The 24,103-nt window shown below is 33.2% G+C and overlaps 1 protein-coding gene across 1 annotated transcript in view; it reads right to left on the reverse strand.

Annotated features, from left to right (window-relative positions):
• DLGAP2 (DLG associated protein 2) overlaps positions 1-24,103 on the reverse strand; it is a 733,602-nt gene that overhangs the window by 218,424 nt on the left and 491,075 nt on the right. Inside the window, exon 3 of the mRNA XM_031949182.1 lies at positions 20,678-20,743. Within this exon, the coding sequence (XP_031805042.1) occupies positions 20,678-20,743 (66 nt within the window). The remainder of the gene's footprint in view (positions 1-20,677; positions 20,744-24,103) is intronic.

Below are 24,103 nucleotides of genomic sequence, written 5' to 3' on the forward strand. Positions count from 1 at the left end.
GATCTTCACGAGTCTGTGATATTATCTCCATTTATTCAAATGAGGAAGCTGACGTTGGGAAAAATGATTTGGCCAGAGTCAAACAGCTAAAAAAACATTTGAGTCAGAATTTGAAGTAAATTTGTACTGAATCAGAATATAGCATTCTGTGTGCTGGGCCACCTGATTATTCTCCTTGTTAGTTCTTCAACTAGTCCTTGTGGGAATTTTTTTAAATGAGTGTTCTATTACTTTAATCCATCTGACTCCTCCCTCTTTCAATAGAATGAGAACAACTCTGGATTTTGGAATCAAAGAGTCTGGGGTTTAAATCCTAGCTTTTCTAGCACTGCTTGTGTTAAATTGATAAAGTTAGTTTATTCTTCTGGTTTTCTGTTTCCTGATCCATAGAATGGAGTGGATAAGATGATCAATAAGATTCCCTTAGGTCAAAATCCAATGATTCTGCTTTCTATAATTTTACAATCAAACAATTACTGTTTTCTTTAAAAAATGATTGGGGATACTTAGGGCAGGGCCTACCCCCCTTTTAAATGTCAAGGACTACTGTAATAATAAATAATCCTCTTCAGTCCACTAAGGCAAAAGATGGAGAAAAAAGGAAAAGGAATGGGAAAAGGAAGAAAGGAGGAAAAAAGAAAGAAAAAGAAACAGAAGCAGTAAATACTTGTAGTTACAGGATTAACAGTCCCCAAATTCACTCTATTATGTTTTTGTTTCATTTTTACCTTTTATAGTTTCTTTGTTTGGGGTTGGTACCTATAATTTCATCAGTCAGGAATTATTTATGTAGAAACTCTCTCCTGCATTATAGATTACTCTTCTTAATGTCTATTTTGGGGAATTAATTGGAGCATGAAATGTTAAATGTCTGGCCCAGGGTCACATTGTGTGCCTGCCAGAAGCCAGACTTGTAATCATGCCTTCATGACTCCCCGGTTTGCCCCAGTTCACTTTTATCAGGCTTCCAACCTACTGTATTCTATTGTGCTCAAGAAACATTTGTGTATATTATAAAGTTTTCTGTTAGAACCTAAGAATACTAAGATCAGAGAAAAGTATCTAACCATCTCTTCTGGGTCCACTTCTTTGTCAATTGCCATTCATACTTTAGATTTTGGATCTCCAGAGTATCAGCTGACAACTACTCTGTGCATTTTTTAGAAAAGGTATTTACTAAATAGCAGCTAGATGGCAGAGTAGGTAATTTGCCTTAGTTTCCTCATCTGTAAATTGAGCTGGAGAAGAAAATGGTAAACCTCTCCAGTATGTTTGCCAAAAAAAACTCAAATGGGGTCAGGAAGAGTTGGACGTGAATGAAACAATTGAACAAAATAGCAATACTGAATTAAGGAGGTTTTTTTTTTGTTTTTGTTTTTGTTTTTTTTTTATCACACAAAGCATGAGGAACCTCATAGCCTAGGATTTTTTGTCACTGGCCCTAAAGTTACTTGTTGGCTCTTATTTCCTTAGTGTGTAAAATTTGAACAACTGAATTCCTCAAGGCAAAATGAAAGGATCCTTTTCTTCTAAAGGAATCTAAAGGATTCACCTTAGAGAATTCAGGTAGAAAAGACATAAAATGAAATAAAATAAAAACTCCTTAGTGCAACCTTTAAGACCCTACATGTTTTTTTTTTTTTAATTTAATAGCCTTTTATTTACAGGATATATACATGGGTAACTTTACAGCATTAACAATTGCCAAACCTCTTGTTCCAATTTTTCACCTCTTACCCCCCCCCCCCCTCCCCTAGATGGCAGGATGACCAGTAGATGTTAAATATATTAAAATATAAATTAGATACACAATAAGTATACATGACCAAAACGTTATTTTGCTGTACAAAAAGAATCAGACTCTGAAATATTGTACAATTAGCTTGTGAAGGAAATCAAAAATGCAGGTGTGCATAAATATAGGGATTGGGAATTCAATGTAATGGTTTTTAGTCATCTCCCAGAGTTCTTTTTCTGGGTATAGCTAGTTCAGTTCATTACTGCTCCATTAGAAATGATTTGGTTGATCTCGTTGCTGAGGATGGCCAGGTCCATCAGAACTGGTCATCATATAGTATTGTTGTTGAAGTATATAATGATCTCCTGGTCCTGCTCATTTCACTCAGCATCAGTTCGTGTAAGTCTCTCCAGGCCTTTCTGAAATCATCCTGTTGGTCATTTCTTACAGAACAGTAATATTCCATAATTTTCATATACCACAATTTATTCAGCCATTCTCCAACTGATGGACATCCATTCAGTTTCCAGTTTCTAGCCACTACAAAAAGGGCTGCCACAAACATTCGTGCACATACAGGTCCCTTTCCCTTCTTTATAATCTCTTTGGGATATAATCCCAGTAGTAACACTGCTGGATCAAAGGGTATGCACAGTTTGATAACTTTTTGAGCATAGTTCCAAACTACTCTCCAAAATGGTTGGATTCGTTCACAACTCCACCAACAATGAATCAATGTCCCAGTTTTCCCACATCCCCTCCAACAATCATCATTATTTTTTCCTGTCATCTTAGCCAATCTGACAGGTGTGTAGTGGTATCTTAGAGTTGTCTTAATTTGCATTTCTCTGATTAATAATGACTTGGAGCATCTTTTCATATGACTAGAAATAGTTTCAATTTCTTCATCTGAGAATTGTCTGTTCATATCCTTTGACCATTTTTCAATTGGAGAATGGCTTGATTTTTTATAAATTAGAGTTAATTCTCTATATATTTTGGAAATGAGGCCTTTATCAGAACCTTTGACTGTAAAAATATTTTCCCAGTTTATTGCTTCCCTTCTAATCTTGTCTGCATTAGTTTTGTTTGTACAAAAACTTTTCAGTTTGGTATAATCGAAATTTTCTATTTTGTGATCAGTAATGATCTCTAGTTCTGCTTTGGTCATAAAGACCTTCCCCTTCCACAGGTCTGAGAGGTAAACTATCCTATGTTCCTCTAATTTATTAATAATTTCATTCTTTATGCCTAGGTCATGAACCCATTTTGACCTTATCTTGGTGTACGGCGTTAAGTATGGATCAATGCCTAGTTTCTGCCATATTAGTTTCCAATTTTCCCAGCAATTTTTATCAAACAGTAAGTTCTTATCCCAAAAGCTGGGATCTTTGGGTTTGTCAAAGACTAGGTTGCTATATTTGTTGACTGTTTTATCCCTTGAACCTAATCTATTCCACTGATCAACTAATCTATTCCTTAGCCAATACCAAATAGTTTTGGTAACTGCTGCTCTATAATATAATTTTAGATCTGGTACAGCTAAGCCACCATCATTTGATTTTTTTTTCATTAATTCCCTTGAAATTCTTGACCTTTTGTTTTTCCATATGAACTTTGTTGTTATTTTTTCTAGGTCATTAAAATAGTTTTTTGGGAGTCTGATTGGTATAGCGCTAAATAAATAGATTAGTTTAGGTAATATTGTCATCTTTATTATATTTGCTCGCCCTATCCAAGAGCATTTAATATTTTTCCAATTGGTTAGATCAGACTTAATTTGTGTGAAAAGTGGTCTGTAATTTTGCTCATAAAGTTTCTGATTTTCCCTTGGCAGATAGATTCCTAAATATTTTATATTATCAGTAGTTACTTTAAATGGAATTTCTCTTTGTAACTCTGACTGTTGGATTTTGTTAGTGATATATAAGAATGCTGATGACTTATGTGGGTTTATTTTATAACCAGCAACTTTGCTAAAGTTGTGGATTATTTCTAATAACTTTTTAGCAGAATCTCTGGGGTTCTCTAAGTATACCATCATGTCATCGGCAAAGAGTGATAATTTGGCTTCCTCATTGCCTATTCTTATTCCTTTAATCTCTTTCTCAGCTCTTATTGCTAAAGCTAGCGTTTCTAATACAATATTAAATAGTAACGGTGATAGTGGGCAACCTTGTTTCACTCCAGATCTTATTGGGAATGGTTGCAGTTTGTCTCCATTACATATGATGCTTACTGATGGTTTTAAATAGATGCTGCTGATTATTTTAAGGAAAAGTCCATTTATTCCTATACTCTCAAGTGTTTTTAATAGGAATGGATGTTGGATTTTATCAAATGCTTTTTCTGCATCTATTGAGATGATCATATGGTTTTTGTTAATTTGGTTATTAACATGGCCAATTATATTGATAGTTTTCCTAATATTGAACCAGCCCTGCATTCCTGGTATAAATCCTACTTGATCATAGTGTATTATCTTGGAGATGATTTTCTGTAGTCTTTTTGCTAATATCTTATTTAAGATTTTAGCATCAATATTCATTAGGGAGATTGGTCTATAATTTTCTTTCTCTGTTTTCAGCCTACCTGGTTTAGGTATCAGTACCATGTCTGTGTCATAGAAGGAATTTGGTAGGACTCCTTCATTCCCTATTTTATCAAATAATTTATATAGCATTGGGGCCAATTGTTCTTTTAAATGTTTGGTAAAATTCACATGTAAATCCATCTGGTCCTGGGGATTTTTTCTTAGGGAGTTGTTTAATTGCCTGTTCTATTTCTTTTTCTGAAATGAAGACCCTACATGTTTTAAGCTGAAATTCACTTGTATCAGACTATAGAAGTGGAGGCCACTTAAAATATATGGAAGGATCCCTGCAGGTAATATTTTGACTTAGAAAATCACATATTAACATTGTCTATGTTTTATTGTATTTTTTTTTGTTGGATATTTCCTAATTATATTTTAATCTGGTTCCTGTGTGCTAGGGAGAGGTAGAAGCTGCCTGCTGCTTGGCAGCAGTATATTTGAATCCCCTTATCTAATCCAACCCCCTAATTTTATAGATGGGAAAAATGAGGCTCAGAAAAGTTTATCATTTGTCCAGGTTCATACAGAGAGTAACTAATAGAACTAGAACTTGAATCTAGGTGCTGTGCATTTAAATCAATTGCTATTTTGATTATACTCCCTGACTTTAAGACTGACATATTCTTATTCCCCTTTTATTTCTTTGTGGACTTCATGAGTTACTTATATGAAGGATTCTCGGGGCCCTATTTCTAAGACATAAAGAGAGAGACATTTAATTAAAAGTTTGGCCATAAGCCATTTTTTGGATATACCCATACTGGGGTATGGAAATGGTTTTGATTTTAGAATGTATGTACTAGGCTAAAAATGGGTGTAGGTAGCGATTTTTCCCTTATTGATATCAAAGAAAATAAGACTAATAAAGCTAGTAGCTAACTGTTGAATACTTTAAGATATCAAAGGTTAAGTGTACTATTCATACAATTTTCTTTTATTAGCAACCATATTTCTGTCTTTTAATAAATTATAGCTCTAATTGAATAGGTGGAAAGCATTGTAATCCTAGATTAAAGATAGACAACAATATGAGGCAAAACTGTTTTCAGTGAAAATATTTTGCTCTTTGATCATTAAGTTTCAAGGTGAAAATTCAACTACATCTTAAAGATGAAAAAAAGGGCTAAATGGCTTGTGTCAAGTAACATGGGTAACAAGTGATAGCTGAAATATGAATATACATTCTTAGTCTTTTGAATAAGAATTGCCAAAATCATGTTATTTTTAATTTCTAAAATATTGTTATATGGAGTTAAAACTTGGATGGACAATAGATTTCTTTTTCACTTTAACAGTAGTTATCTAACTGGACTCTGCTGCAATCAATATAGCACAAGAAAGAATTAGCCTATTTTGGCATCTACATTGTGCTATTGACCCATAGTGAGTTTGCAGCCAATTTAAACTTCTAATTATGTTTTTGTTTATGAAATGTTTTTAAGTTACACTAACCTTGCTTTGCCATTGAAGAGGACAGGGCCAAATACTGAGCTCTGCATTATATCAGTTGGCAAGCTAGGTGGCTAATCAAATAGTATTTTTTTTTTTTTTGGATTTGCTTTTATTGGTACAGAGGACTCTTTATGCTAATGCATATTGTTTATTAAGTGTTTTGTAAATTATGGTCTTAGAAAGTTATTTAAGACATTTGGTAGTTAAATGACTTGCCCAGAGTCATATAGCCAGTATGTGTTAAAGTCAGAATTTTAATTTAAATCTTCTAGAATTTGAGTCCACCTCTCTATCTTCTATAGTATGGCGCTTTTTCCCTAGCATAAAAAAGGAAAATTTTGGCTCCTAATTATCATCAATTATCATTGATCAGCATGTTGTAATGGAAATACCATTAAATTTGAAGTTGAGAGATGTAGGTTTTCATCTTGCTTCTCAGACTGACTGTATGATCCTGCGCAACTCCATTTAACCCACTTTCCTCATCTGTGAAAAGGTAACAGTAGTGACACTAATGATAATAATAGCAATAATATCTTTACTACCTTTAATCTAAAATATTCAAATAGATTTGTGACTTCATTGATGTGTATATTCACTTCAAAATTAAATTTTCTCATTGTGGAGAGCAATTTGGAACTGTGTTCAAAGGGTTATAAAACTGTGCATACTCTTTGATCCAGCAAAGCTTTTGTTGGGTTTGTATCCCAAAGAGATTATAAAAAAGTGGAGGACCCATATGTGCAAAAATGTTTGTAGCAAATCTTTTTATGGTGGCAAGGAATTGGAATTTGAATGGATGCCCATCAATTGGGGAATGGCTGTATAAGTTAAGGTATAAGAATTTAATGGAATACTATTCTGTAAGAAATGATGAGCAGGATTTCAGAAAAGCCTAGAAAGGTTTATATGAACTGATGCTGAGGTAAAGTGAACAGAACCAGGAGAACATTGTTCATAATAACAGGGAAATTATGTGATGATCAACTATGATAAACTTAGCTTTTCTCAATAATATTGTGATCCCAATAGACTTGGGATAGAAAATTCTATCTTCATTCAGAAAAAGAACTATGGAGGCTGAATATGGATTGAAGTATATTATTTTCACCTTTGCTTTCCTTTTTCTTTCATGGTTTTTTCCCTTTAGGTCTGATTTTTTTCAGTACAATATGACAGATATGGAAATGTTTAGAAGGATTGCATGTTTAATATATGTCTGGAACACAAATTCTTACAGAAATGAATGTTAAAAACTATATATGTTTTTGGAAAAATAAAACACTATTGAAAAAAAAATGTAGTTTTCACTCTATCAATATTTCCCTATTCTGTACAACTTGTTCCTGTGACTTACATGAGTTCACTTCAAAAAGTTTAAAGATTTAAAGACTATAAAATTAGCTGGGGCACTGAGAGGTTAAGTGATTACAGGATATTATGGTTTATGAGGAAAGAAATGAACCCAGATTTTCCCGTCTCTGAGATTAGCTTTATCTGTGATTACAAAGCAGGGCTCTACATAGCAATTTCAGATTTACGAAATGTTCTATAAACATTACCTCATTGAACTTTCACCACTACAGAAAGTTCATTCCTTATTATCTTAATTTTATACATGACAAAAGTGAGGCAGCAAGAGGTTCAAAGACTTGTCCAAGATCACATATCTAATTAGTATCTGAGGAGGATTTGAACTTAAGACCTTCTCTTTCCTTCATTTAATAGTAATTTTTTTCTCATATAAAGAAAGTTTTTGACATTATTTTTGAAAGATTTGGGGGGTTTTCCTAAGATTTTGAATACCATATTCCTCCCCCCAAAACAGAAAGCAATTTGATATAGGTTATGCTTGTATAATCATGTTAAATATATTTTCACATTATTCATGCTGTGAAAGAATAACAAAAACAAAAGGAAAAAAAATATGAGTAAGAAAAAAGAACAAAAAAGTAAAAATAACAGACTTCCATCTGCATTCAGATTCCAAAGTTCTTTCTCTGGATGTGGACAGCATTTTCCATTATGAGTCTTTTGGAATTGTTTTAGATCTTTTGATCATTGCACAATGTTGTTGTTACATTGTTTGTATGTTGTTTGTCTGATTCTGTACATTTCAATCAGTATTAGTTCATGTAAGTCCAGATTTTTCTAAAATCCAGTGATTCATCTTTTTTTTTTTTTTTAACTGAGGCAATTGGGGTTAAATACTTGCTCAGGGTCACACAGCTAAGAAGTGTTAAGTGTCTGAGGGCAGATTTGAACTCAGATCCTCCTGACTTGAGGGGTTGGGGCTCTATCCACTGCACCAACTAGCTGCCCCTGGTTCATCATTTCTTATAGAACTATAGTATTCCATTACATTCGTATATCACTTGTTCAGGCATTTCTCAAGTGATGAGCATCCCCTCAATTTCCAATTCTTTACCACCACAAAAGGAATTGCTATCAATATTTTTGTATGTGTAAGTCCTTTAGCAATTTTTTATGATCTCTTTGGCAAACAGATCTAATAGTACTTTTGCTGGATCAAAATATATGCACAGCTTCATAGCCCCTTAGGTGTGAATTTTAAAACTTCTTGACTGGGGCCTAGAACTCTCTTCACTGTGTCAACTACCAAGTTTAGCAGATAATATATAGATAATACTTATGTGATTATGTGAAACATAATGTTTCAAAAACATGTGCCAAAGAGTTGAATTAAACAAGAAAATATGCTGTTTACACTATATGATTCATGTTGTCTTTTTTTATTCATTCATTTCAATTATGTCTGACTCTTCATGTTCCCATTTGGGGTTTTCTTGGCAAAGATATTTGAGTAGTTTACCCTTTCCTTTATCCAGATCATATTACAGATGAGGAAATTGAGGCAAACAGGTTTAATTTTCCCAGGATCACACAAACAGAAGGTGTCAGATTAATTTGAAATTAGGTTTTCCTGACTCAAGGCTTGGCACCCTATCCACTGTACCACTAGCAGCACATACAATTAATTTACAATTTGCTGTATATTTATTTCAAATAGTAATTTTGCTTGAATCAATTAAATAATTCGGTTTTATTTCTAAATAGATACTATCTGTTCATAAATGAGAAACATCAAGTCTTCATTACAAATTCTGAATGTGAGTTTGCCAGTCTGTAGTCTGTGACCATAGAGATAGCACCAACTTATTCCTGATGGATGATCTGAGGAAAGAGATTTTTTAAAATGTAGAATTTCTCTTTGCTGTAATTTGTAAAACCTTCACAAAAGTGCCAGGACTACACCCATGATTTCTGCTATATGTCCTTCTTATTCACCACCTTCAAAATCTTGTTTAGCTTTACAGCTACCAAATTCACCCAATCTAAAAGAGGGCTTTTTTTTTTGTTTGTTTTTTGTTTTTGTTTTGTTAAGCTGCTACTTCAATGTATAGCAGGACTTGATGCTTTAGCTCCAGTTGAACCGATGGGTCAACAAGTATTTATAGAGCTAGTGTGACATCAGGGCAAGTGTGCTGAACCAGGCTTGAAATAAAGGCAAACTGGGATCATACCTCTGAGATTTCCTGGATGATGTTAGCAAGTTAATCATTTGCCTTTGGGCAACTCTTTAAGATTTATATGCCAAGTCAGATATTAGAAATTGCCTGGTGAAAGAGAAAACATTCTCTCCATGAGATTAGCACCTGTAAATTGTTTGATTTAATTTAGAGCAGGCCAGTTCTTAACCTTTTTTTGGTATTATAAACTGCTTTGGTAAAACCTGTGAACCCTTTTCCAGAATGTATATATGAATGTAATATATATATATATATATATATGTATATATATTTTATCACTGCTATATAATGGGTACTCATTTATTCTACCTCACCTTCTTCCTCTTCCCTCCCACACACCCAGCTATTTACTACATAAGAAATAGCTTTTTAGTTTTAAATAATATTGAAGGTGTTTGTTTTCATTCTTTGAAATAATGCAAGTGTATTAAGCAGTCATAAAAGTGGTGGTCTAGACAAGCATTGAATAAAGCTAGATATACAATGGTTTTCCATATGCTGACTATGTTTCACAAATATATTTTTCTACCCTTCGAGTGAAGAAAACCATGAAGCTTAATGATATTGTGAGATAATGATATAAAATTAATTATCTTTCTCTTACTACTGAAGGTATGATTTCAGATCATGTCCTTATAAGAGGAAAAATAAGGCATTTTTGGAATTAGGAAAAGGTCAGTTCAAGGAGGTATTATCAACTCTGATGAATTAAAATCAATGTCTCTCATTCATTCCTTCTTCCTTCCTTTCTTTCCCTTTCTTTTTCTCTTTCTCCTTTCTTCTCTCCTCACCATTCTGCTCCATGCTTTATCTTTCTAAGACAGTACCTACACTTTCTTTGAAACTTGTAGGCTCACCACATTCTTTTTTAAGCAATGTGATCTGAATCATCCTTCTGTATCCTAAAAATGGCACAGTTTTGAAATAATGGGGATGGAAAATGTACACAGACATTTGCATTTAATGAGAACAATAATGATGATGATTATTATTATCAATAATGAAAACTAGCATTTCTATACTTCCTTACAGTATTGAGAAGTAAGTTGCAAACCTATAAGAGCCTCTTGAGAGGCTCTGTCTTGTCAGTGTATAGTATAGAGATTACAAGGTCAGATATTTAATGAATGTCAGAGGAAGGATTTGAAGCCAGGATTTGTTCATTTCAAGTCAGATATTTTACTATGCCATTCTGTCTGTATTTTTTAAAGTACTATTTCAATCTTTTGCCTCTCCAATGAAATGAAATCAAACTCTACCCATTATAAGCTTATGAAAAGTAGAGCTTTCAATTCCACTTTAAAGCCTTCCTTTGTAAAAATTGGTCAAGACTGGGAAAAAAGCTAAAAGATCACCATCATCTGCATTGTTGGTGGAGTTGTGAACGAATCCAACCATTTTGGAGAGTAGTTTGGAACTATGCTCAAAAAGTTATCAAACTGTGCATACCCTTTGATCCAGCAGTGTTACTACTGGGCTTATATCCCAAAGAGATTATAAAGAAGGGAAAGGGACCTGTATGTGCACGAATGTTTGTGGCAGCCCTTTTTGTAGTGGCTAGAAACGGGAAACTGAATGGATGTCCATCAATTGGAGAATGGCTGAATAAATTGTGGTATATGAATATTATGGAATATTACTGTTCTGTAAGAAATGACCAACAGGATGATTTCAGAAAGGCCTGGAGAGACTTACACGAACTGATGCTGAGTGAAATGAGCAGGACCAGGAGATCATTATATACTTCAACAACAATACTATATGATGACCAGTTCTGATGGACCAGGCCATCCTCAGCAACGAGATCAACCAAATCATTTCCAATGGAGCAGTAATGAACTGAACCAACTATGCCCAGAGAAAGAACTTTGGGAGATAACTAAAAACTATTACATTGAATTCCCAATCCCTATATTTATGCCCACCTGAATTTTTGATTTCCTTCACAAGCTAATTGTACAATATTTCAGAGTCTGATTCTTTTTATACAGCAAAATAATGTTTTGGTCATGTATACTTATTATGTATCTAATTTATATTTTAATGTATTTAACATCTACTGGTCATCCTGCCATCTAGGGGAGGGGGTGGGGGGTAAGAGGTGAAAAATTGGAACAAGAGGTTTGGCAATTGTTAACGCTGTAAAATTATCCATGCATATAACCTGTAAATAAAAGGCTATTAAATAAAAAAAAAAAAGATCACCATCATCTATACTTTTCTGAATTCAAACTCTATAGAATTTGGGATATATTGCAATCTGAAATCCTTTTGTTCTGTTGTATTAGGGTCCTATATATGCCTGAAATCTTTGTTTGGTGTCAAAGTGGGGCCAAGAAGTATCTTAATCCAATATTCTTTTTTCTTGAGGGAAATGAAATATTCCCAATGGAATTCTGGGTTTCTCAAGATCAGCGCTATGCCTTCAAACTGTTTTTTTTTTTTTAATGAGACCATCCCAACTCATCTTAAAAGAGATAGGTACCTATCCTGATTTAATTTCCAGAAAAGGAAATTCCAGAAATTGCATGCATTTCTGCTCCTAACAACTGTTCATAGTATGAATACTTCTGAAAGAATTGAACTAAATCTTTTATTGGAAAGAATGTTGGACCTGATTCAAAGAAAGACATGTTTGAATATTGTTTCTAAAGCTTATTAACTGTGTTAATATGGCAATATTACTCATCTTCTTCAAATGTCATCTATCCCAGAAATAAACAGAGATAAAAAGTGCAATTAGATGGTAAGAGTTAAGAAGAAAATGCTTTGTGAACTTTAAAGGGCTCTCTCTATATATTAGGATCAATCAAGGATCTTGCTATTATTATTACTAACACTATATCCTCTGCCACTATGTAAATAAAAAATTTGGTGACTTTTTTCAATTTTTTCTATAATTTTGATAGGTTGTGTCCCAATTTCCAGCATAAAAATAATCTGTAGCTCTTACAAGTGGGATTAAATCTCTCTTATATGGAGAGCTATTCCATGCATACTAAGAATCTGATTAGTGGGGCCAGGAATAAAGTTAGTACATATAAATAATGAATAAGGGGAAAAAATCTTCCTTATCACTATGTTTTTCTTATGATAAAATATTAACACCTCAATCCAACATCTAAGGCTGTCTATAATCTGGCTTCAGTAGATCTTCCTGGCCTTATGTCATATGATTCCCCATTCACATACTCTTATGTAGTTGCTAGACTAAACTACTAGCTATTCCCTGAATGCATCTTTCTCTATGCATTTGAATGAGCCATTTCTAATCCCTGGAATGCATTCTCTCTTAAACTCATAGTCATTTTTCTTTCTTTTTTAAAGACTCAGAACAGGTTCTCTTTTATGATTGATTCACTTCCTTCCTGACTTTGAGATCTTTTCTCTATCCTTTAAGGAATTTTGCCCTCACAGATTTTCTTGTATCATACTTATGTGTGTTATCTGTTAGATCACCCCCTTATCCTTGCTATTTTCTTCTACAAGTTTTCAGGATAATAGTTTCTCTTGGTTTTTCTCCTACTTCTCTGACTGACTATTCCTTCTCAGTCTTTATTGGATATTCATCCAGGTGATAGCTGTTGATGGTGTGTGTCCTCTCTGCCCCTTTATCTCTATAATATTTTCTTTGAGGATCTCACCAGCTCCCATGTGTTCAATTATAGTTTCTGCAGATAAATCTTGGATTATTTATCCAGCTCCAACTCTTCTCCAGACTTCCAATATCACATCATCAATTACCTATTAGACATCTAAAAATGTATATCCTCCTCAATTAATTAATCCCACTGCCTCTCTCAAAAAGTCTTTTCTTCCTTTGACACTGTCATAACCCTGGTGCAGGTTTCATATCTAGACTATTACAGCAGCTTTCTGGATGGTTTTCCTAATTTGTCTCATTCAGTTTTAAGGGACAAGATAAGTTAGGGAAGAGAAAGAAATTTTTTCTTCTGCATGAAAGCTTTTCTCAGTCTATCTTAATAGCTCATGTATTCCCTCTGAGATTATTTCCAAATTATCCTGTTTATAGCTTATTTGCACATAGTTGTTTGCATATTGTCTTTTTCATTAGAAATGTCCTTTGAAGATAGGGAGTGTTTTTCCCTTGCCATGCATCCTCAGAAATGCACAATACTTCACACAAAGGAAAAATTTGGACTTTTGATTTAGATTTTTCAAAATATAGTATTCAAGATAGCACAGGACCTCGATAAATCCTTTCATTTCATTCTGCAATCAAGTCCTAATATTGAACCTTGCACATTCCATCTGTTCCAATTTATGATGACAAACCATTATCCTTATAAAAAGTATCAATATAACCTCCTTGAGAATGAAGGAATGCCCTTTCTAGAAACAAATTCCCCTACAATGGACAAATGGTGCAAAATGACTGACATAGCAATTTAAATTTAGCCTCTCTAAAGGCCTTCGCTGAATACTTTTCTCACAGAGACAAAATGGCCTTTACTCTTCTATTGTACCATTTAAAATGTGCGATATTAAGGCCACTTTTCTCAGTGATTTGACATTAATTTCACAGAAAGCTTCCTTATCTTTCCTATTTTCCCTGGTCATTTTTATCATCACAAAATGACTTTATTCTTACATTTTACTTACATTTATAGTTCATATATAGAGAATGCAGATGGCCTTTTAATTCAATAGATAATAATAAGGGCATGGAATCTTAAGCGTGCTTCTTTGAAAAAATATCTTTATTCATTTATGTGAATTCCTTCCAAGCTAATCTTAGGTTTCTTTCCTTTCCTTTCCTATTTTTTTTTTGTATCATTGAGAGGTGGTTCATATTTCCCTAGGGCTTTCCTGACAGCTCAAATGAAACTTCAGATTTTATCATTTAAAGGAAGATTTTTTTCCCCAAAAAAGGCAATAGCTATTTTAGACTGGGACTTACATCAAAACTGAATTCACAATCATAGGATATTAATGTCCTAAATTATAAAATCTAGACTATACTTTGGAAAAGGAATTCTCATTATACCATGGTAAAAGAACAAAAAGAACAATTAGAAGACTGATCTTTCTTCAAAATGATTCAACAGAATCAATATATTAGAGCTAGAAGGGATGGACCTTCAATTTGATTCAACAAATATTTGTTGAGTACATAACATGGGTTAACTATCTTGCTTTAGAGCTAGGACTGACAATATTTTAGGTCTAAAAATTCTTTCCATTCAACAGAATTGGTTAAGCAGACCAATGGATAGAGTGTTAGTCTTGGAGTCAAGAAGACCAGAGTTTGAATTCTCTCTCTGCCACTTACTAGTTGTATGACCCTAAACAAAACACTTAGCCTCAGTTTCTTCAGCTGTACAATGGGGATAATTATAGCACCTACCTCAAAAGGTTGTAAGAATCAAATGAGACAACAAATATTAAACATATTATAAAACTTAAAGAACTTGATAAATGCCACTTTATCATATTGTTTTCAAGTTCCCTTATTTTGTAGGAAACTGAAGAACCCGAGAAGTTTTTTTTATATATTTTAATAATAGTCTTTATCTGGTTTCACTTATTTATCAGATACTGTCTTTATGAAATCAACAAAGTAGTTCAATAATCTCCAGTCCTAAATTACAAAATGTATACTTCTTTTATTTGTAAAAAACAAATAATATCTATCTCTTCCTATCTTGATGAACATGTCTTTTTGGCATCATGGATTTAGAATAAATGTTAATTTTTGATTAAAATAAAATTCACTAAAACCCAGCTATTTTATCATAGTTTTAAAGTTGGAAGGGACTCTAAAAATTATCTGCTTCAACTCTTTCATTTTTAAAATGAAGAAACAAGCCCATAGAGGTAAAATATCTTGTCTAACATAACACAGGTAAAAAGTGGCAGAATTGGGACTTTTGATTCCAAATGCAGTGTGCTTCACATTCTTTCCCACTTTACTTTTGTTTGTATCTAAATAGCAGCATAGAGGAGGGGCCCAAGGATACAATCTGAGATTTTGTGATAGATAGTAGTTTCTAAGATGGGAGTTTATAGACTCATAGGATTAATTATCTATCCCTACCCCCTACCAAAATAAAAGAACAAACAAGTAAAGACTATACACAATATGTGTTTAACAAACATTTTCATAATGTTTATGTTGTATTCACTGATTTTAAACTGAATTGATATTTTTATTAAGTGATGGATTCAAATATTGTGTTTACCCTCTTATGCTGAAATCTTAACATTTTTCTCTCCATGTTTGTCAGTTCATTGAAAGAGCAGTGAATACAATGAACTTGGTTTTTAAAAGATTCTGCCTTAACCAACAGATCTTATTTGAACACACACACAACAAATCTAAATCTAAAACTTCAAAACATATATTCCACCAAATATTATCAAATATTAATATTTATATGGAGTGTTGGCATTTCAAAAGCATCGATTCATTTTTTCACATTATGTGTGCCAAATTTTTTATAGCAGACTATTTTGCCAGTTCCCCATCAAGAAAACTTTAATTAATGTTATAATTATTTTCTTTATGTTCTTTTAAATGTTAATGAACATGCCATTTTATATTCATTAATTGCCCATCTCCCCCACTCTTAGCCAAAAATAAAAAAAGCCTTCTGCTAGATATGCTTTTGACTAGTTGTTTCCATTGGGATGGTAATGATGCTCATTTCTTCATGAGTGTCAATCATCATTCATGATAAAGAAATCTTTTTCTTTTGGAGTCTTATGCAGAACAGCTTAGGATAGCATCAAGTTAATTTCAACCAATATTTGTATTGTCATCTTATTAATGTCTATGGAAAAGAAATCCTAGTGTCAACAGTGAATCTTTGTCACTGAATCTTATTTATGTAGTAAGGATTAAAAATATGACAGATCCATACTTCTAAAGTAGACAGGCCTGTCTAAGAGTTTGACGAATATCCAGTCTAAGGAGTATGTATTCAGGAATCAAGGCACTGAGCTGGGTATTGGGTCCTTTATTTGAAAGGATAGTAGATATAGACAGAGACAATTTAAGGAAGCAGTTTTGAATGGAAATATTAGATGGAGGTAAATTCATGTATATGGGAAGAAAAACAAACAAGATCTACAAGTATGCTTTTATCTCCTCAATAGCAAACTTCCAATTTCTTACTCTGGAAATCCAGTTAATTATCCAGATCAATGGCATATATCCAATGAGTTCCTTATGCATATTCATTGTATTGAAGATTCATCAACCATTAAACAGTCCTTTCTATGCCAATTTTATGAATTTGTCATATTTCACATACTTAATGAGTAACGGATGGATTTGCCAATTTTTATCTAGATATTTGTTATACAGGCAGAATTTTAGTGCTGCAAGTAAAAGAGTGACTAAAATTTCCTAATGATCTCCTTGCAAACTCTTAGTGAAGCAACACAAGAGTGTCTCTAGCCAATGGAAATAATTCTAGGTTTTGCTTGAGGCTAGTATGTACACAAATCAATCAATCAATCAAAAAGCATTTATTAGACACTATGTAATGTAATAGACACTATGATAGGTACTGGCCCATTCAAAAGAGCTCAGATTCTATGAGCATATGCAAAATATATAGAAAGCAAAGCCAGAAAATTTTTGAGGGAAGGGGGTGCTAGTAGTTAGGGTATTAAAAAAAGGCCTAACCTAAGAGATGAAATTTGAACGAAGGTCTGAAGGAAGCTAAGGATTTTCAGAGAATAGGGAGTACATTCTAAGAAAGAGGGGTAGGAGGGACAACTTGTTCAAAGGCATGGAGAAAGAAGATTGTACACTGTGTGTGAGGTCAGTTTAACTGGACATTAGAATGCAGAGATGGGTGGGTAGAAGTCATAATGTTAAGGGTTTTCAATGTCAAAAGAAGTCTTATTTTTCCCAGAGGCAGGGAGACAAGGAATTGTGAAAGGGAGTGTGTTGGTCGTTTTGAGTTTTAAGAATACCATTTTGCTGACTGTGTGAATGATTGACTTTTGAGAGAAGAGATTTAGAGGCAGCTAAGTGGCCCAGTGGCTAGCGCTGCACCTGGATTTAGGAAGATCTGATTTGAAATCTGGCTTCAGACACTTTACTTGCTAACTGCATGACCTAAGACACTTCTGCCTCATTTTCATCACCTGTAAAATGGGGATAGTAATAGCATCTACCTATTCCAGCGTTGTTTGAGAAGATCAAATGTGATGATACTTATAAAGTATATCACAAGCTTTAAAGCACTGTAAAAATACTATCTATTATTTGAGGTAGGGAGAATTTGATATTTATTTGGTATGACTAAGGAAGTACCCTGTAAGTAAAAAGAAAGGGATAGCTGTATGTTGTAGAGGTAGAAATGACAAAGTGAGGCAATTGCTAGAATATGGAGGATAATGCAGAGTTGTGATTATTTTCAAGGTTTCAAACCTTGCTCACTAGAAGAATGGTGATACACTTAAAAATAATGGGTAATTTTTCAAAGGGATAGGGTTTTGAGGAAAGAAAATGAGTTCTAGTTTGGATCTGTTGAACTTGACTTTTATGATGCTCGATACAGCTGAAAATCCAAATTTCCATCATGAGATAATCAGAAGTGCCAAAGATTTTCAATGGGATGATGAATACTTACATAGAATAATGACATTTTAATTTGCATAACCCCAAATGTATAAGAATTATTTATATAGAATAAGGACCTTTCAACTTGCTAAACTCCAAACTTGGCAGTTTAAATGGCAAATTAGAAGGGAATTATTTAGCAATAGTGAAGAGAGGTTTGACTTCAGTGCAATATCCCATAGGAAATCTTTCCTGATCTTTTTAATTATTAATGCTCTTTCCTTTCTCTAATTATCCTGTATTTACTAATCTATTTATTTGTTGTATCCCTGTGGTAGAATGTAGAAATCTTTGAGGACAGAAGCTCATTTTCATTTGTATATATCCCTTCTGAACTGCACAAAATGGTCATGTAATAAAACATTTTTTTTGAATTGGATGAATTAGAAATGCCTTCCATTACTTTAATGCTGTGTCTCAAGACTAAAGAATCACAATGACAATTCAATTCAATTGAACTTAACAAGCATTTAGTAAAAGATAAGAGGTTCTCTCCCTGCTTTGCCTAATTTTCTTTGTATTTTTCTTCTCTCCTTTCTTGTTGTCATCTTCTAAAAAGCTGATTTATTACAAAATGCCTTTTTTTACTTTCCTTATTTTTGAATTATATATTTTGACAAAACAGGAATAGTTTAAACCCACAAAGCAAATAAAGGATTAATAAAGGATAAAAGGTAAAAATTTTTAAAAAATGATCATAGAATCATAAAATCTTGGAGCCAAGAGGGAACTTAGAAATTATCTAGTCCAATATTCTCATTTTTATAGATGAAGAAACTGAAACCAAAAGAAAAGGGACGTGCCCACATTTGTATAACTAGGCAATAAGGAATAGAAAAGTTAGGACTTGAATTCAGGCCTTCTGAGTTCAAGATCAGTATATTTTCTCTACTGAGAAGGTTTATAAATTGCTTGAATCTCAGAACTAGACTTTTTTTGATATAAAAAAATTCAAGTTCATTGTAATTCTATTTTCTGGACCCCTACACACAACAATGCTGTAAAGTCTAAATTTTATTTAAATTAAAAACTAAGATCTAATACATTAATTCCACACATAGACATTGATAATAGCAAAAAGACATGCCAGTTTTGCAGGCTGGTTCAGAAGTAAGCTTGGGGAAACAGTTTAAAGCTTTGAAAAGTTTAAAGAAAGAGGTTTATTAAATAAAGTCTCTGATGCATGATGGTAGACAAGTCATCTAGCATCTCTCTACATTTCTTCATCCAGGAAGAGGAGATAATATTTATATACTATAAATTTCACAGGGTCCTGAAAAAGACTATCATTTGTAAAAAGGGCTATGTAAAAAATAAGCCAAAAAAACTGGATTTGGAACTGGAGGATTCAAGATTGAATCCATAGGCTTTTTAAGCTTGAGTAAGTCACTTTTCTTTAGGGCTCCATATACTTCCTCATCAGAAGAGGGAGATTGGGCTAGATAACCTCTAAGGTTTCTTCAAATTCTGAATTCCATGATCTGTTATAGTCCTATAAGATTGTTGGGAGTAGAAGGGGGAGGGTTTAACCCATCTGTACCACTTCTTTGGTTAGAAGATAAAGTTGGATGTATTCAATATTTCTCACAAAGCACTTGCCATTTTTACGTAATCATGACTCCACTGCAAGTGCCTAATGGCCAAATACAGCACAAGCTTTATTGTGCCTAGACCAGCAGAAAAATAAAATTACCACATGATTGTAACTAGTGCCAAGGAAAATAGAAACTGACAGTAATTCAACACTCCCTTTGATAAAAGCACATAATCCATATGCAGCATCCAAACCTGTGCCAACATAGGGAAATTAGATGGTTTGTGTCAAGTAATACAGTTGTAAGGGAAAAAAACACAAACAAAAGGAATTTGAGTCCCCACATTTATATTTAAAACCTCTTATTCAGAAGACACAGATGTAGTTTAAAGAGATATTTAATCACATAGAAGAATAAGCCAGAGGGGTTGTTTTTTTTAACATATAGTCAGTTCAAAACTACTCAACAAAAATTCATTAAGTGCCTGGTATATGCAAAGAGAGAGATGGTCTGGCACAGTTAGTAAGGAGAGGGCAGCCTCAGAGTCAAGAAAAGCTGGGTCCAATCTTGTCTCTGACATGTCATGGTTATAAACCCATGACCAAGCCACTTAACTTCTTAGCACCCCAGGCAAATATTTAGAATGAAAAATTATAGACCAATTGCTAATCTTCATATGTAAAAGGACTTTCCACATTGGAAGTTCCTTATATTGAAACAATAAAAAGATTATATTTTGTTTCCCCCTCATAAAACATGAGGTAGAAAATAGTGTTAAGTGATAGAAAGATTTAGAACTTTGGAGTCATAGGATTTTTAAAATTAGATGGGACTTAACCCAATCAACTCTCTCATTTTGTAGAAGAGGGGGAGTCCCCTAGTCTGTTTTTTGGCTGTTTGTCATGATAACTGGTCTTGATTGGGGCAATATTTTGGAAAATCTGCAATTTTTAAATACAATTTTTGTAAGCATACTCCCTTTAGTTTTTCCTTAAAATAATAATCCTCAAAAACAAACCCCAAACCTTTATCATATTATAACCATCAATTATTAGAATAAATTTCAGAAACAGATACTTAAAAAGAAAACATTTGTCAAATGGTTCACCAATTACTAGTTGCACAGTCTGTCACCCAGATTTGGAGATGACTTTGTAACACAAATCTAAGCTTTCCAAAAACCAGTACTGTGTATCTGTACTCTACCTAGTTCCTCCTCTGCTGGCCCTGGAAAACTGATCCCCGGCTGGACCAGATCTCCGCCCTCTTCCTCTGTAAAGACAGAAACAAAGTAAGGATTTAACATCTCTTTACCTTGGATCACAGTTTTCCAAAGTGAATCTTTAAAACATTTGCGATCTTTGCATTTTCTTTTAAGTGCTGCTGTTTGGTATTGAATGGCATCTAGAAAATCTTTTCTTGCCTTATAAAACAAATCTGGAAATTTGTGTCTACATTTCTCTCAGCTCCATTCCAAGGCAGTGCTATATTTACTTGGTGTGTCCTGATAATTCATATTTACATGATCCTGGATAGTCGCAAATCAATTTAGAGTTTCAAATGTTACACAGACTTCCATAATTATTTTGTGCCTCCTCTGGCTATATCAGGGGTTGCTGTTATTTTTCAATGATATTTTATCTAAAATACTAATTCACTTTCCCCTACTGAAAGAATATTATAGTCACAGATATTTTGCCTGTTAACTAGCCATATAAAAGTAAGATAGCTGAATTACATAAATGAAGAATCAGAAAAGACTTCAGCTTCCATCTAGCAGAATACCATACAGAAATCTGATACCCAAAGCAAAAGGGTTTACCAAAGTTAGTGTAGCTTGGACAATATCATACATCATATATCAATGATACATCTTCCTTGTAACTCATTTTTTCTTCTATCTAGTTGCATCTATCTCTGTGGAGCTTTTGGTGTTGATGGTGGCAGTCATATCTATATATTTTCATGTCTTCCTTTGATTATTTGGAATCAAGAAGTATCAATCAACATATTAATATACATATTAACAAATTATATATTGTTTTAGCTATATAAATGATCTATTATTGATAATAGTTGATTCATAATAATTTATGGATTGAAAAACATTTTGAATACATTTAAAACTTTTAACAGCCCAATGAGATCGATTTTATTATTAGAACCATAGATCTAAAGATGGAAGGAACCTTAAATAAGACTATCTAATCCAGCTCTAGTTTAATGATGAAAAAACTGAGTCCCAAGGGTAAGCACTTAGGAGGGTCTTTAGAAGATATCTAGTTCATTTTTTTTTATACATGAGGAATTTGAGGAGCAGCAAGTTTATGTAACTTGCTAAAAGTCACCAAGCATTAAGTGGCACACTCAGTATTTAAAATATAGTCTTCAACTTTCAGTTTCTTCTACCACTTGGTGACTTGTCCATATACCACAGAGGCAGAAAACATCCGAATGAAATTTGAATTCAAGTTCTCATATTCTATAGTTGGTGCTCAATCTAGTCTTAGAAGCAGATTTGAACCCACCTTTCTCCTCAGTCTAGTGCTTTTTTTGTTACACAGAGGAACCAAAAACTCACCCTTTTAGTGTATATTCCTTAATCTAGTAACTTGTTTCTATTCTAAATATATATTTCTTCTTCATTAATTGTGCATGTTTATCTTTGTATATACACCTTTTTCTCCCACTGCTTTCAATTTTTCTGTTAGGAAAATGAACCCATCCCTGCATTAACATTATGTACTCTGGGAAGAAAAAAACACCTCAGGCATACACACATGAAATCATATTAAAATTACTGAGAAGGTTTATAAATTGCTTGAATCTCAGAACTAGACTTTTTTTGATATAAAAAAATTCAAGTTCATTGTAATTCTATTTTCTGGACCCCTACACACAACAACAGTTAAGAATAAAATGTCATATACCTCCAAAGCAGCATATATTACCATGAACATATGTTTTAAAATAGTTAACACATACATTGAGATGCAGACTGAAGTTGACTTGAAAACCTACTAGTTTCATCTGTAAACCCATTCAGAGTTCTACTAGTTAGAAATAGACTATCATTTTAACTGTGCAAAGAAGATAATTTTGAAATGGGAATAATCAGCTGGGCAATGTCTAAAGCCACCTTCTACTGTCTTGGATTATGTTTATTGAATATTTAACTGGAGGTCATCTTATTTATAAGTGCCCCTTTGAACTGAAATAAATGCATTAGAAGATAGTTTATTTTAAAAATCTAGTATAATTCAACCAGTCTCCATTTTTGTGTCTGCTTATAGCATTTTCAGCATTGTCAAATTTTTCGGCTAATGAGCTATCAACCAGAAAGCTCATCAGTCCAATAATCACATTAAGAACAATATGAAGCCAGAGATGGATATGCTTTCTGCTTCTTTTTGAAATCTAATGGACAGTTTCTAATTAACTACTCTCTTTTATTGGCCCGTTTCCATGGAGATGATGGTCATATGATCAACCTGATTAACTCCAAAGCTGAATCTACATTTGTTGCCAAAAACAAAATATGAGTATTTGACTACCAGAATGACCACTAACCAAAAGCAGAATGAATAGAGATTATATTTTAAATTAAGTTCCATATACTGGCTTCTTAAACTACAACAAACTCTTAGGTTTTTGAAAAGACTGCCTCTGATTCCACTGGAAAAGAAATTTTAGTGCTATTGTATGCTTGAAGTTACTTTCCTCAGCACATAGGCAAAAACCATGACTCCTCACATTATATCCTTATAGGTGGATTGTTCATTAAATCCAATCAAATACCTAAAACAAACATTTATTAAACCCATTTATGTTCTAGGCATCATACTAAGTATTGGAAAATGCAATGAAAAAAGAAAAAATCAATGTTCTCAAGGAGTGTACATTCTAATGGGCAAAATAATATATAAAACCTCCTGTGCACTGGTAAAAATAAATGAAAGTGCTTCATTAATCATAAAGTCTAAAAAATAGGAATTATTAATTTTAAGCTAACTCTCTACTTTTTACCTGCAGTTCCTACTTGGTTAGAACTCTACCAAAAATGATGTTATCTCTTAGTGGCTTCCTGCCTCTGCTCATCCTTTTTAGTTTCTTGTTGTATATTGTTTTATCCCCATTAAATTGGAAGCTTCTTCAGGGCAGGGACTGTTTTTCTAATTTGTCCCTTAGCATTGTTACTTGGCACATAGTAGGTGCTTAATGAAATGTTTGTTGAATTGAATTGTAATAGCTACAAAAATTTTCTGAATTTTAAATTATCTTCCATAGGTAATCAAAACTGGTTCTCTAATGTCTAATGGTCTGTCTTTACCTTTTTCTTTAGTAATACTTTTTAGCATTTTGAGGCTCAATTCAAAGGATACTTATATGAGACCTTTCCTGATCTCTTTAGACTACCCTCTCATGTCCCTTCCCCCCAAAACAATTAAAAATATAAAAGCTCTTTGGATTATATATGTGTGTGCATTTATGTATATAGACATACATGATTCTATTTGGTATCTGTTAACACATTTTTAAAATCCCAGTTAATAGGAGTTAGTGATTTTTTTTCTTTTCTTTTCTTTCTTTCTTTCTTTCTTTCTTTCTTTCTTTTTTTTTTTTTTTAATAAG

This window comes from Sarcophilus harrisii, chromosome 2 (genome assembly GCF_902635505.1).
Source record: "Sarcophilus harrisii chromosome 2, mSarHar1.11, whole genome shotgun sequence".
In the NCBI taxonomy this organism is placed as follows: Eukaryota; Metazoa; Chordata; class Mammalia; order Dasyuromorphia; family Dasyuridae; genus Sarcophilus; species Sarcophilus harrisii.